The sequence below is a fragment of the Balaenoptera borealis genome (assembly GCF_965194805.1).
Source record: "Balaenoptera borealis genome assembly, chromosome: 10".
Lineage (NCBI taxonomy): Eukaryota > Metazoa > Chordata > Mammalia > Artiodactyla > Balaenopteridae > Balaenoptera > Balaenoptera borealis.
Genome location: NC_138874.1, coordinates 13850658 through 13864692, shown reverse-complemented (window position 1 = coordinate 13864692; position 14035 = coordinate 13850658). Strand labels below are relative to the sequence as shown.

The 14035-nt window shown below is 41.4% G+C and overlaps 1 protein-coding gene across 9 annotated transcripts in view; it reads right to left on the bottom strand.

Moving 5' to 3' along the window:
* TTC13 (tetratricopeptide repeat domain 13) overlaps positions 1-14035 on the bottom strand; it is a gene marked incomplete at its 5' end in the record, with an annotated part of 68935 nt that overhangs the window by 51872 nt on the left and 3028 nt on the right. For all 9 annotated transcript variants that reach the window (XM_082407752.1, XM_082407753.1, XM_082407754.1 and 6 more), the window contains one exon: positions 388-482. In XM_082407752.1, coding sequence (XP_082263878.1) covers positions 388-482 — 95 coding nt within the window. The remainder of the gene's footprint in view (positions 1-387; positions 483-14035) is intronic.

The window sequence follows — 14035 nt, the reverse complement described above, 5'->3', positions numbered from 1 at the left end:
TCAGGTACTCATCCCTGGAATGGAGAGGTCTCTTGTACAGCTTAGTTGGTACTGATTAAAAAAACATAGATATAAAAGATACACAGGCAAAGGCTGGAAAAATAAGATTATACACTACCTTCAAATCCGTAAGGCTCCTAGAAATAAGGTTCAGCCATGATCTCCTTTATTCCTTGGAACTTAAAAGTAAAGAGTCCTAGGTCCAGAATGACCAACCATCAATTCATAAGACATAATAATTCAATGTGACTAAACACCAGATGACCAATCTTTATCTTATGCAACTGGACTCAGCTCCTAGCTGATAAACAGACGCGATCTCCACCTTTTGGAACTAGTATCACCATGTTTCAGGTCACAGAAACAGAAGGCATAGAAGATGCATACCAGAATCTTTTCAGTGTTGAGGGAAAGCAAAGAGTCACAGGGTGGTGATCCTTTGGGTTCGCAGTCGGAGTCATGGAAGTTCAAAAAGGATGACTCTGAAAAGCAAACAGTCTTTGTTATTCTCCTCACCTTAGATTTATGGCTCTTAGGTCCTTAACTATGAGTTGCAATGTGAAGAATCCACAAACTCAAAACAAGGACAAGTGTACAAAACACTAAAAGGGGCATCCTGTCTTCCACCTCTACAAATGGGTAACACTTTATAGTTTCCAAGTATCTCACACACGCATCAGTGATTGTCCTCACAACAGTGAACACAGCTGTAAAGATCCTTTCATGGGATACCTCCTATGTGGCAGCATTTCCCAGAGGTTAAAAAAAAAAAATCACAAAGAGGGGAACAAAGTCAAGCCAGGAAGACCTGATGTTAAAAGGTATGTGCTAAGGATCTAGTATCCAGAATATCTAAAAACTCCTCAAATTCAACAAGAAAAAGACAACCCCATTTTAAAAACGGGCAAAAGACTTGAACCAGCAACTCTCCAAAGATATACAAACAGCCACTGAGTTCATGAAAAGATGCTCTACATCATTATTAACTAATGAATGCAAATCAAACCACAAGGAGGTACCACTTCACACCCACTAGGATGGCTATAATTTTTTTTTTAACGGGAAATCACAAGTGCTGGCAAGGAGGCAGAGAAATTGAACCCTTGTGCAATGCTGATGGGGGTGTAAAACTGTGTGGCCACTGTAGAGTTGGTTGGTTCCTCAAAAAGTTAAAGACAGAATTACCACCTGGTCCCGCTATTCCACTCCTAGGTATGTACCCCAAAGAACTGAATACAGGGACTCAAGCACACATATGCACATGTTCATAGCAGCACTATTTACAATAACCAAAAGGTGGAAACAGCCTAAATGTCCACCAACAGAAAATGGATAAACAAATTGTGGTATACACATAGAGTGGAATATTATTCAGCCTTAAAAATGAATGAAGTGGGGACTTCCCTGGTGGTCCAGTGGTTGAGAATCTTCCTTCCAATGCAGGGGACGTGGGTTTGAGCACTGGTCGGGGAACTAAGATCCCACATGCCGCGGGGCAACGAAGCCGCACGCCGCAACTACTGAGCCCATGTGGCACAACTAGAGATCCCGCGCTGCGACTAGAGCCCACACGCTCTGGAGCCTGTGTGCCACAACTCGAGAGAGAAAATCCACGTGCCACAACGAAAGATCCCACGTGCCGCAACTAAGACCCAACGCAGCCAAAAATAAATATTTTTTAAAAAAATGAATGAAGTACTGATACATATTACAACATGGAAGAACCTCCAAAACAAAAACTAAGTGAAAGAAACTAGACACAAAAGGTCACATATTGTATGATTCCGTTTATATGAAATGTCCAGAATAGGCAAATCCACACAGTATGCACCTTGGCGGTTGAAGGAGGGAATGGAGAGAAACTGCCTGATGGGCAAAGGAGTTTACTTTGGAGTGATGGAAATGTTTTGAGGTAATTGCACTACCTGGTCAATGTACTAAATGCCACTGAACTGTTCACTTGAACATGGTTAATTTTACATTATGTGAATTTTGCCTCAACAAATTATTTTTTAAAATATGCTCTAAGGCAGCAGTCATTAAAGAGCACAAAATTATGTTCAAGGAACCACGTGAACCAATTTAGCTGAATTCTCACATGTGTGTATCCTAACGACAGGAGAAGGACATGATGGATCCAAGAGCCCTGGTGGGGAGCAGGGACTGAAGCCGGAATGTTACGTCTCACAAGGCACAGCGGGGTTTAAAGGATGGATGGGTTCAGACTGGCGTGCAGAAAGGGAATGGATAGTCCAGGCAAAATGAGTGGTGTACAGAAACACAAAGGCAAGCAAATGCAAAGGGGCAGTGAGCAGACCACCCTAGCTAGAGGAGGGAGTTGGTGCTGGAAAATAAAAGATATGAGTTTGGAAGGTGAGTGGTCAGACTAGGAAGTCATGGACCCAGAGAAAGGCTTTAGTCTGACAAGAATGAAGAACCAGCAATGCTTGCTGATAGGCAGTTGGATATACGTTAATCAATAACCTGTCACCCTTACCTTTTAAAAAAGATACCATCTGAGAACTCACCACATGTTGAGTACTGTGCAAAGCACTATATAGACATGGCTGTATTCTCTTCTAACAATCTCTCCACTTTATGGAATTCTTTTTAGTTTCAATAAATAAACATCTACATAATTTTATTTTTTATTGTAATTGAAGTATAGTTGATTTAAAATATTAGTTTCAGGTGTACTGATTTTTTTTTTAATTAAAAAAATTTTTTTTTATTTTTAGCTGCGTTGGGTCTTCGTTGCTGTGCGTGGGCTTTCTCTAGTTGCGGCGAGCGGGGGATACTCTTCCTTGCGGTGAGCGGGCTTCTCATTGCGGTGGCTTCTCTTGTTGTGGAGCATGGGCTCTAGGTGCGCAGGCTTCAGTAGTTGTGGCACGTGGGCTCAGTAGTTGTGGCTCGTGGGGTCTAGAGCACAGGCTCAGTAGTTGTGGCGCGTGGGCTTAGTTGCTCCGCGGCATGTGGGATCTTCCCGGACCAGGGCTCAAACCCGTGTCCCCTGCATTGGCAGGTGGATGCTTGACCACTGCGCCACCAGGGAAGTCCAAACATTTACTTAATTTTAAATGGCTGCACAGTATTCCATTGCATGGAATTTAACCATACCCCTATCATTGGATAATTAGGATGTCCTTTCTTTTTTCCTTAATACAGACACTTTCAATGAGTATCCTTGGCCTATATTTTTTGCAAAATTACACAACTGGGCAATTAAACTAAAGTATAACATATGTAATTGCTGAGGCAAAGGGTGTAAACAATTTTAAGACTTTCCATATATATTGCTCCATTTCCATCCCAATACTTAATAATTTCATTCCCATTCGCAGCGTATAACACCACTATTTCCCTCTGTTCAGAGGAGTGCCATTCTTATCTTTTCCAATCTGAAAATAGTACTAGTAAGATTAAACTTTTGGTTTATTGGCCATTTGTATCTCTTTTGTAAATTGCTTATTTCCTTTGCTAATTTGTAAGTCATCTGATCTATTCTGGCCTAAGATTTAGAGAAGAATTTCTAATTACCTACTTTCTAACCTCAGGACCACTTATGAAATTATTGATTTGAATGCCACCTTTATAACACATTATAGTCACTGGGATCTGTTTCTAGACTCTTTTTTTTAAAGGAATCTTTGAGATGATTTACATCTACCTTCTGCAATAGCTCTGACAGATGACTCTTCAATCTCTACATGGACATTTATTTCTAAAAAATTATAGTAATTATTCACGGTCATTGTAGAAAATACAGAAAAATCACAAAATGTAAATAAAAGTCACTTAGAATACCACCACGCACTGAGAACCACCATGAAAATTTTGGTGTGTATAATTAAGAGTGATAATTCTGAAATCAGGTGGCTGGGTTTGAATTCCTGTTCTCTGCCACTGCTTACTAGCTCTTAGCCACTGACTTAAGCCTCCTCAATCTTCAGTTTCGTCATTTGTAAAACAGGGTCAGTAATAAATTATCTACATCACAGGGGTGGTTGTGAGATTTAAATAAGGAAATATAAGTAAAGCATGTGGTATAGTTTCTGACACAAAGAAGGAGCTCAAAAAATGTTTGCTACTATTGTTATCATGAGGTTGTGAGAATTGAATGAGCTACATTGTTTTGTAAGCTGCCCTTTTAACTTAATAATATAATGTAAACACTTAACCATATGATTACATTTTCTTCTACATTATTTAAATTTAAACTTGGTGAGATTATATATCATTTTAATTTAATACTTTAGACATAAAATTTCAATTCTCTACAATAAACCTGCATTTTGTTGTTTTGTTTTGTAAACTTTCTAATCCCTTATAATGATGTTTATTCTGACTTCAGTATCATTGTTTCAATTACTATAGCCTTACAATGAGTGCATACATGTTAATGTAAAAGCAAAGCCTCATCACCTTTTTTTAAAAAAAATTTCTTGGCTATTAGGATAAACATTCTTCCTTCAGATAAACTTCAGTCATTTTGTTACGGTTCCAAAACAAAAAGCTCTGTATGATTCTTATTAGAATTGCATTAAAATTGTAGATTAATGAGGGGAGAAACACTTGACTTCTTTACAAAATTTAATCTTTTATTAACCTATGTGGAATTTTATAATTTTTATACAGGATGTACACGTTCAAGTCTGTTGTGATCTTAAAAAAAAAAAATCGCTTGATAACCACAGATTCATCGGTGGTTGAATCTATTATTTGTTGAGCATCTACTATGTTCCAGTCACGGCCTTAGCCTCAATGGTCGTCAAAACCATAAATGACCCCAGTCCTTGTATACAGCATTCAGTGGGGAAGCTGACAGTAATCAGAGCCACATAAAAAAATGTCAGAATGCAACAGTTTAAGAGTCATGACCTAGAGCATAATCAGGAGAAGAGGTGTGTGTGCTCAGGAAAAGCCTCCAGAGGACTGAGTAACGTCAGCTAATACCGATATAGTCACCATGTATAAAGGCACCCTTCCAATCCCCATTTTAAAGAAGAGGAAAACGAGGCAGACAGCCTAAGCAATTTGCAAAAGGCCACCCTCCAGCAAAGCAATGGAGGTGTTGGTTGGCTGTCTGCCATGAAAGAGTGAAGGCAGATCTAAGCGAGATTAAGGACTTAAGAGGTGAAGGTCCATGGCAGGGTGGCGGGATTGGGAGAGTGGCCCAGGCAGAAATACAGCATACTGTTAATCTTCTGCCTTCTTAGCTGACTAGAGCTGAAGATTTCATCTGTCCACATTATTGAACTTTTAACAGCTCTATTAGTGTCTTCATTTACACAGTGGATAACTGAGCCATCTACACGTAATTATATCAAGGTCTTTTTAATATTTATACTCGCTTAGCATCTTATTTTACTGGACAAAACCTCCCCAAAGTGCTCAATAATACTAGTGATAAAAGGCACTCCTGCTTAGTCCTGACGTTAACATGTCATTTGATGACCCAGAATTTCCTCAACTTTTGACAGTAATACTTTTAAATTTAACATTTACAAACATCCAGTGGGAAGCTGCTCTATGTGCCTATTTTGACATTTACAAACATCCAGTGGGAAGCTGCTCTATGTGCCTATTTTGAGATTGATATATTTTACCATATAAAGGAAGGGTGGAGATCGATGTATTTTACCATATAAAGGAAGAATTCTCCTATTCTTTGCTTTACCAAAAATTTTAAATCAGGAAAGCTGTCTGAAATTTATCAAGTGATTTTGCATATTTCTTTATGATAATCATGATTTCTCTCCTTTGATCTATCAAGGTGATTAATTCAATTCCTTAAAAAGTTGAACTATCTTTTATACTTCTAGAATAAACTAATTGATCAAGGCAGATTATTCTTTTGTTTACTGGCTTCAGTTTACTAATATTTTACTTAGGATTTTTATAACTATGTTAATAGCTTTCTTTTCTCCCCCTGAACTTTATCAGATTCTGGCATCAGTGTTTTTTGCTGGTTTGGTAAGGTCTGTGATACAAAAATAGTTTGTTCTACCTGTAACTAGAGTTGTCTGGAACAGGAGGTTAAATTTGTTCTTTAATCTAAAAATATTTAACTCACTATGGATTCAATTATTTTCAAATAATAACCCCAACCAGCTGTATTTCAATGCTACAGATTTCCATGAAATTAGGAAAAGTCTGTTTTCTTCCTTGTTCAGGTCATACAAGTCATTTCATTGTGATTACTACAGAAATAGTCTCAAAACACATTACAGAATCTGATCTTTTTCTTCTACATCATCTTCCTGGATATTTCTCTACTGCTTCTTATTTTTAACCTATTAGCAGAGATTTCTGCACCGTTGTCTCTTAAATTCTAACAGCCGCTACAGTTGTGCACATACCCCCTCATTCATTGCACGCATTTGCATCTGCTCCCTACTTACACGTTAGCCTTCTCAGATTCATCTATTTTATTCTTTTTTAAAGAAGCAGCTCTTGGGTCTATTGATCCATTCCGTTGTTGCTCTGTTTCTAATTCATTTATTCTGGCTTTGTTCTTCTTAGTCCTGCAATTTCCTTTATTTCCTCTTCTAGTTTCCCAAGTTTAGTATCCAGTTCATTTATTCCCTTTCTTCTTTAGTATTAAGATGCCATGGAAAGCTTCAGCAGGAAGAAAGATCAAAGACAGTGGGGAGAGAAGGACCGGAGACCGGAGCAGAGAGGCCAGGTGGAGGCCATGGCCAGTTACAAAACAGGAAAAGTCCCAACACAGGCAGAGGCCACTGGGGCAAAACACGGGGTCAGAGTCTAAAGAGATATGAAGGAAAAAGGACAGGCCTTTGAGAAAATTGGGCACAGGAAGAGGAAAGAGGCACTGTTTCCCATGTGTGCAGCTAGAAAGGGGCAGTGCCCGTAACTGGAGTGGGGAGTCTAAGAGAAAGAGGGCTTTTAGAGGGAAGTAAAGCGCTAACTCCGGGTTTAAGCAATTGCTCGTGAGATGCTAAACCAGGAAGCTGTCTTGCATGTAGTTAGGAAATTCCAGAGAAAGAGCTACGGATATAAATTTGATAATCATTAACTGATGGTAGATGATTAAGCGGGAAATGCAGGTAGGATCTCTAAGAAAGCTTAGGAAGCTTAAGTTTAATGAGAAGAGCAGAGCTGACCCTGGTGGGAACAAGATATTTAAGAGGCAGAGGGAGAATCAACTTGATAATCTACCTTTTTCTAAAGGGCTACCTATTTCTTTGAACTGTTCTACATCTTTGTCCTAAAGCTATACAGAGAGTTATAAGGATTCCTAAAGGCAAATACCCTGAACAACATGGGGGTTAGGGGTGCCAATCCTCCATGCGGTTGAAAACCTGCGTATAACTTGTAGTCAGCCCTCCGAATCCGCAGCTGCACAACTGAAGATTCACCAAACACAGACCGTGTAGCACTGTAGTATCTCCTACTGAAAAACATCCATGTAAAAGTGAACCTGCACAGTTCAAACCCGTGCTGTTTAAGGGTCAGCTGTATTTGTTTCTTCTCATTTTTCTTGATTACCCTTGCTAGATGATTGTCTAAACTTTACTCGTTATTTTCAAACAACCAGCTCTTCTACTTAAAGCTCCTCTTTCCCTGACTTCAGAATTAATTAGTTCTGCAGCAAAGTAACAGAGGGGTTCAGAGCACAGGGTGTGGTGCCAGACTGACTCAGATTAGATGCCTAGCTGGCTGTTTGACTTTGGGCAAGTCCTTTAATTTCTCCTAGCCTCAGTTTCCTCATCTGTAAAACAGGAATAACTACCACCACATACCCTCTTAGGGCAACTGTGAGGAATAGACGTAATGCCCACAGTTCACAGAATGATTGTTAAATGTTAGTATATACATCTAGGCTAAAATTGCTGGGTTTTTCTTGTAAATTTCTTCTTCCTGCTTTCCTGAAGTTTATTTTGGCCTTCATAGTACTTTACAGCTTTCAAAATACTTTCACAGACATTATTTCTTCTGGTCCTCCATTCTCTGAGGCTGGTGGAACATACCTTGGGCTCACTGTACATGTGGGGAATGATGCTCAATGTTAATGGACACGTTTAAGGTCACACAAATGAAGAAACAATGAAGCGAAGATTCGCCACAGATGCGCTCTAGGACACCCCATCGATAGGGGCACACGGCACATTTGTCACCACTCATTCTGCCGAAGCGGGGTCCTGGTAATAGTCTACTACAGCAATGCCATCCAACTTCTTTCTTCTCCCCCTCAACCTTACACACAGCTGACTTTAAGAAGAGCATCTCTGGTGGAGAGACAGAAGCTGACTGTAGGACATTGAGACAGTGTATATAAACATCTTCTCTGAGGAATTCTGCTGAAAAAGGGAACAGAGAGATGAGGTGGTGGCTGGAAGGACTCGGTGGTCCTGTCTTCGTTGCCTGTTTTTTCAAGATGGGCGCTGCACCAGGCAGAAGCCACGAGTCCTCCAAGGAGACAGGACCACAGGCAAAGGCTATCAGTACAGTTGCGGGCGGGCGGACAGCTAGAATGGTGGGAAAGCGTGGAAGTTCTCAATCAAATAAGAGGAGAGCATGGCCTCCTGCTGAGGAGAGGAGAGGAGGTGTCACTGAAAGGAGCATGCGTCTGTCACACGTTCCTGTCCTGCAACGGAAAACTGACTGAAAGCTTGCGTTTCCCCGAAGGAAAATGTTTCATAAGGAATTCCACAGCCGCTTCTGTGCTCATCACTTGACCACCTGGCTCCAGGTATAACAGACGGTGGGCCAGGCTCACCTGAACACAAGGATGACTGGACTTTTCCCATGGAGGAGCCAGAACTTGGAAGTCAGGTGCCAGATATTTATCGACAATTCTGGTCCCAGGTGTAGGGTAAACCCGGGAAGAGCAGACCGCATTACCGTGGCTGGAGGAGCTCCCTGAAGGTCAAGCAGGTGCTACACGGCATCAACTTGTAGTGCCTTTGCTTTCTTTTTTTTTTTTTTTGTCAATAACTGGACTTTAATGAGTAATTCTGGTAAAAGTGTTTTTGCACAGATATGCAGGTATAAAACACATATAAAAAATGAACAAAAAGATTCCTTCTCTCAAGTACATCTTAGAACAGCCATGACTAAGTTTAACGTGACATATATTTCAGAGCTTAAGACCCAAGAAACTTTGCTTTTATCAGTTTCTGCATTTGTAAGACAACCACTATTGAGGGTGAAGCTAGGTCCCCCTGAAACCGAGCTGCCCTGTCAAGTTTATGATTAACCTTTCTATCCAAAACTTTATTCTCTTTCTTATCCTGCTCCCTGCTCCCCTCAAGATTGAGGAGTATCAAAGAAAAGGTTGCGGGGGGGGGGGGGGAGGGTTGACCCCTGCGGGGTCCTCCTGGGTACCAAAGCCCCTCCATGTCACCTGTTTTTTGTTTGTGGAAAAAGGCTTTAGTCTCCTGCGTTCCAAAGAGCAGACTCAAGCAGTTACCAATTAGGGAAGTGAGAGAATGCAGAAAGTAAGGAAAAGCAGTCAAGCAAGAAACGTTAATGGTAGCTTAAACAATAGTTCCGCGATAAAAGTCCTAGTTCCTCCTAAAGGACGATAAACATCTGATGCGTATCTTGGAGTTGTTCTGCAGAAACTAAGACCCCACCCAGGTGGAGGGCAGCGACTACCTGCTGATCACAAGCCTGTAGATCCCAGACTGGTTGGAACCAGAAGCTTGATGATTAAGATCCCCAAAACATTACCTTATTTCCTCACCACCAACCAATCAGAAGAAAGTCCACAGGCTACAACTCTCACCCCAAATGTTGCCTTTAAAACCCTTCCCTGAAAGCCATCGGGGAGTTTGGACTTTTTGAGAATCAGCTGCCAGCCCTCCTGGCTTGGTGCCCTGCAAATAATCGTTGAACTTTCCTTCACCACAGCCCGGTGTCAGCAGACTGGCTTTGCGGTGCTGTGGGCGTGCAGACTCAAGTTCGGCTCAGTAACAAGGAGATTGTAGATTACCTTGCTGGATGGTCCCAGGTGGTACTTTTCCTTTAGAATGTAATAACAGGAAAAGTAATAACAGGGAAAATTCTCCTCTGAAGAATTCATATGCTTCTTTTGTTCTAATAAAATACTATTCATCAGTACCTGAGATGTGTAAGTTATAAAACAACTTGAAAATAGAGGCTGCCACTGAGAATTAGATTATAAAGTCAACATATAACTAGTCCTCTAGAACAAGGATCTGCAAAAGCCATCTTAAAAGAGACAGAACGGCTTTCTAGCAAAACATGAATGTAATCTGACTGAAGCTGTATTAACTCACATAAAAGTAAAGTACTTGTAAAGAATGTATAAAACCAAAAGAAACGGAGTTGGTCAGCTGCACAGAATGGAAAAAGAAGCATGGAAGCAAGTTACGGGGCGCCGATCCAGGAACAGAAGAGGATGGCAGGTGCCGCCGCCAGCATACTGGGCAGCGGGCCTTACCCGCAAAGGCTGCTCACTTAGCCTGGGGCTATACACTGCGCGGCTGAAAATGCATCGCAGGCTCAGGGTGGCACGCGCTCTGAAGCGCTGAAGCCTTTCGCATAAGCCCACACGCACTGACGTCATGAGCTCTACTGGGAAAGCTGAAGCAGATCTGGGCAGTGATGTGAAACCGTTAGAGACAAGGAAACACAGTGTCACTTAGAACACTCCAGACACAGGCAGGAAAAAGTCACAAGAGAAGTCCACTGGTCTTTCGTGCAGAAGCCGTGCCAGGCGGAGGACAGACCACCTGACACAGGACCCCCGGGTACCTGTGTGAAGAACGCCAGCGCCTGAGCAGAGTCTATGCACTGTGCCGGTTCCTGAGGCAGAAATGAAGCCACAGCAAATATTTCCCGATGAAACAAGGGTGACGTAGAATAAGACTTTATTAGCATGCTTAAAAACAGATAGCAGTTATTGATTTGGGTTTCTTTCCGGTTACACGCGTTACTCAGTTTGTGAAAATGTATGGAGCTTTACACTTGTGATGCACACATTTTTCTGCATATGTCATATTTCAATAAAGAGTAAAAATAAAAAAAGACAGCAGAAGGAAAATGTTGGAAAGCATTAACCCGAAGTGAAAAGTACTAAAATTCTGTTACTTGAATAAATTTTGTACTTATTCTATCTGAAAGATAACAAGCCCAAACAAAAAGATAAGATGACCTCTTTAAAACACTACACTGCGAAAAGGGGATGCTTTGTACGTTGGTCAGTCAGGCAAGTATCTATTGAGTGCAAAGAAGCCAAGCTGTCTCTACAGGCTGTAAAAGAGACTCCTTGAAAAGTTTTTATATAGAAAGTACTCTGCCACTTCCTGTAGTATGCTCCACGTAGGTAGGTTTAAAAACCCAGGCCACATATCTTTTGCCCTCATCCAGAGGGGAAAAGAATTAACCTCTGTCACCCAAAGCTGAACACATCTACCAGTGCACAGAAACTTGTAAAAGGTAAATGTAATTCTTAACGACAACATAATCTACAGGAAGAAGCTAACGAGTATGCAAATACCATGGGCTATCAGCTTCCTAGGGCTCTCACGACAAAGAGCCACCCCTAAATCAGATGACTTTCTGAAAAATGCTGTTCACCCTCCCAGTGATCAGTCATCTGGGCTGGTTGAGGTAACAATACAGGAATCTCTTCATCACTCTGTGCCTCAGTCTCTGTGCTCAAAATAAGCTAGCTCCTTTACACTGTCAAATTTACTGTGTATGCCTTGAAAAGATCAGAAGAGATCTGCCACAAAACTGTGTATGATAACTAACGCAGAAAATCAGGACCAAGGGGAAAAAGGATCAAGCAAATACACTAACAGTAAGGGTTACCACAGCTGCCGTAACTGAGCATAAAAAACTTGGCTCTTAACTTCCCCGCAGCCAGAGCAAAAGAGGAAACAGCTCTCATTATAGACGTTTCCCTCTATTGATTCCTTACCACCTCTAAGACACAGCAGTAATTTAAGGCTGTGAACAATAAGACCGATTTCATGTATTTAAATAACCAATTCCTCAGTTAAGAGAGAGACCATAAATACTGACAATCTCTTCAAGTCTGACTGACTTTGTCAAAAACACAGAGCTAGGTTCACAGCTACTTCCTTGTTTTTCTGACAGTTAAAGCTCCCAAATCGGACAGACACTTCTCCACAAAGAACAGTGGGAAAAGGAAATAAACTCAAATCTGGGATTGTTAATTTCAACAAACTAAAGAAAAGTACTTCAGGTTGCAAATTAATCATTGAACTTGACTGAGGCATTAAGCAGGGATAGTGCTAATGTCACCAGTTAGATGAAAACGACCACGAAGACATCAAGTACAAACCTACCTCACCTAGGAGCAGACAAAAAACTCTCAAGAAGGCACTTAAAAAAAAAAAAAAGAAAAACACATAAATTCAGTTCTTATTAATACATTTTCAAATAAGGAAAACAAAAGTATTTTTGAAACAAGTACTAGAAATGCATATGTTTGAACTAAAATACAGGTGGACCATCTGTAAAGAACACATAAAGACATATTTAATACAGACGAATGCTGCATTGGAATAAGATGCAGCTTAGCTTTGGTAGTTAGAGCAGAGGAGAAATCCTGAATTCCTGAATCAGTGGACAAGTTACAACTTAACTAGACCTTACTTTACCAGATCTGTGACATCGGGGGGGTCAAGTTAAGATATGGCTAAGCTCTCTCTCCAAGCCTCACTCCATCCGGGTCTCTGCTCGTGTCACCTTAGCAGAGGCCTTCCCAGGCCACCTCTCAAAGAAGCATCCCCACACCACTCTATTCCTAAAGGCGCTTATCACCAGACCTGTGGCACACTGCTCCTTCCCCCACCAGAACACAGGCTCCACTGAGGAACTCAGCCGACCATGCTGTAACCCCAGGGTCTACAACACTGAGTAGAATCTAGGAGGCACACGAACAGGTTTTCAGTTAAAGAACAGATCCAGAGACTTCCCTCGTGGTCCAGCAGTAAAGAATCCGCCTTGTAATGAAAGGGACGCGGGTGCGATCCCTGGTCAGGGAACTAAGATCCCACATGCTGCGGGGTAACTAAGCCCGTGTGCCACAACTACTGAGCCCGCGTGCCTCAACTAGAGAGCCTGCGTGTCGCAGACTACAGAGCCCACGCGCCCTGGAGCCTGCGTGCCACAACTAGAGAAGAGAAAACCCACACGCCGCCGCAACTAGAGAGAAGCCCACGCACCAGAATGAAGAGCCCACACACCGCAATGAAAGATCCCACATGCCTCGACAAAGATCCCACATGCTGCAACTAAGACCCGACACAGCCGAAGTAAATAAAATAAAAAAATAAATAATAAATAAATCTTAAAAAAAAAAAGAACAGATCCAGTCCCCTCTACGGCTCAAGTATTAAGTTCAATGAAGCATCCTTGCACATAATGTAAACATAAAATTCTAGGACAAGTTAGCTAAGACTATAACTTGCAACAAACAAAGCTTAAGGGCATAGGACTTTATCAATTATATTAGTAAGAAATTATACTAACACTTTGCAAATATTACTGACGGGAAGTTCACAAACGATCGGGAGGCCAGGTTCAAATCCTGGCTCGACTCTCTACTGTGTGACCATTCTTAACTTCTCTTTGCTTCAGTTTCCCCTTACATAAAATGGAGACAAAAACAGTACCTATTTCAGTGTCAAGTACTGTGTGAAATAAGGACGCAGTCTTGACAAGGATAAAACCGAGGGAAAGAATCAGGGCAAAACTTCTGTTCCTTATTGCTTCCCACAGTTCCAAACTACAAGCAGGGCAAAGATAACAAGGAAGGGAGGGAACATTTACTTTTATTTGAAAAATATGTACATTACAGTGTTCGTGTTTTTAAAAGAGCAAGGTAATTTTCACCACGGGAAAACAGAATATCACAAGTCTGTGGTTACACGTGCTTTTCAAATAAAAAGCGAAATGTAAAAACGTGCTAGAGGAGAAAAAGCTGAAGGGGGGCTGGGGGACAGGAAAGCCGGGCTGAGGTCCGTGGCACTGAGATCACCCGTGCTTGTCGTCTGGGCAGCTGGGCCCCGAG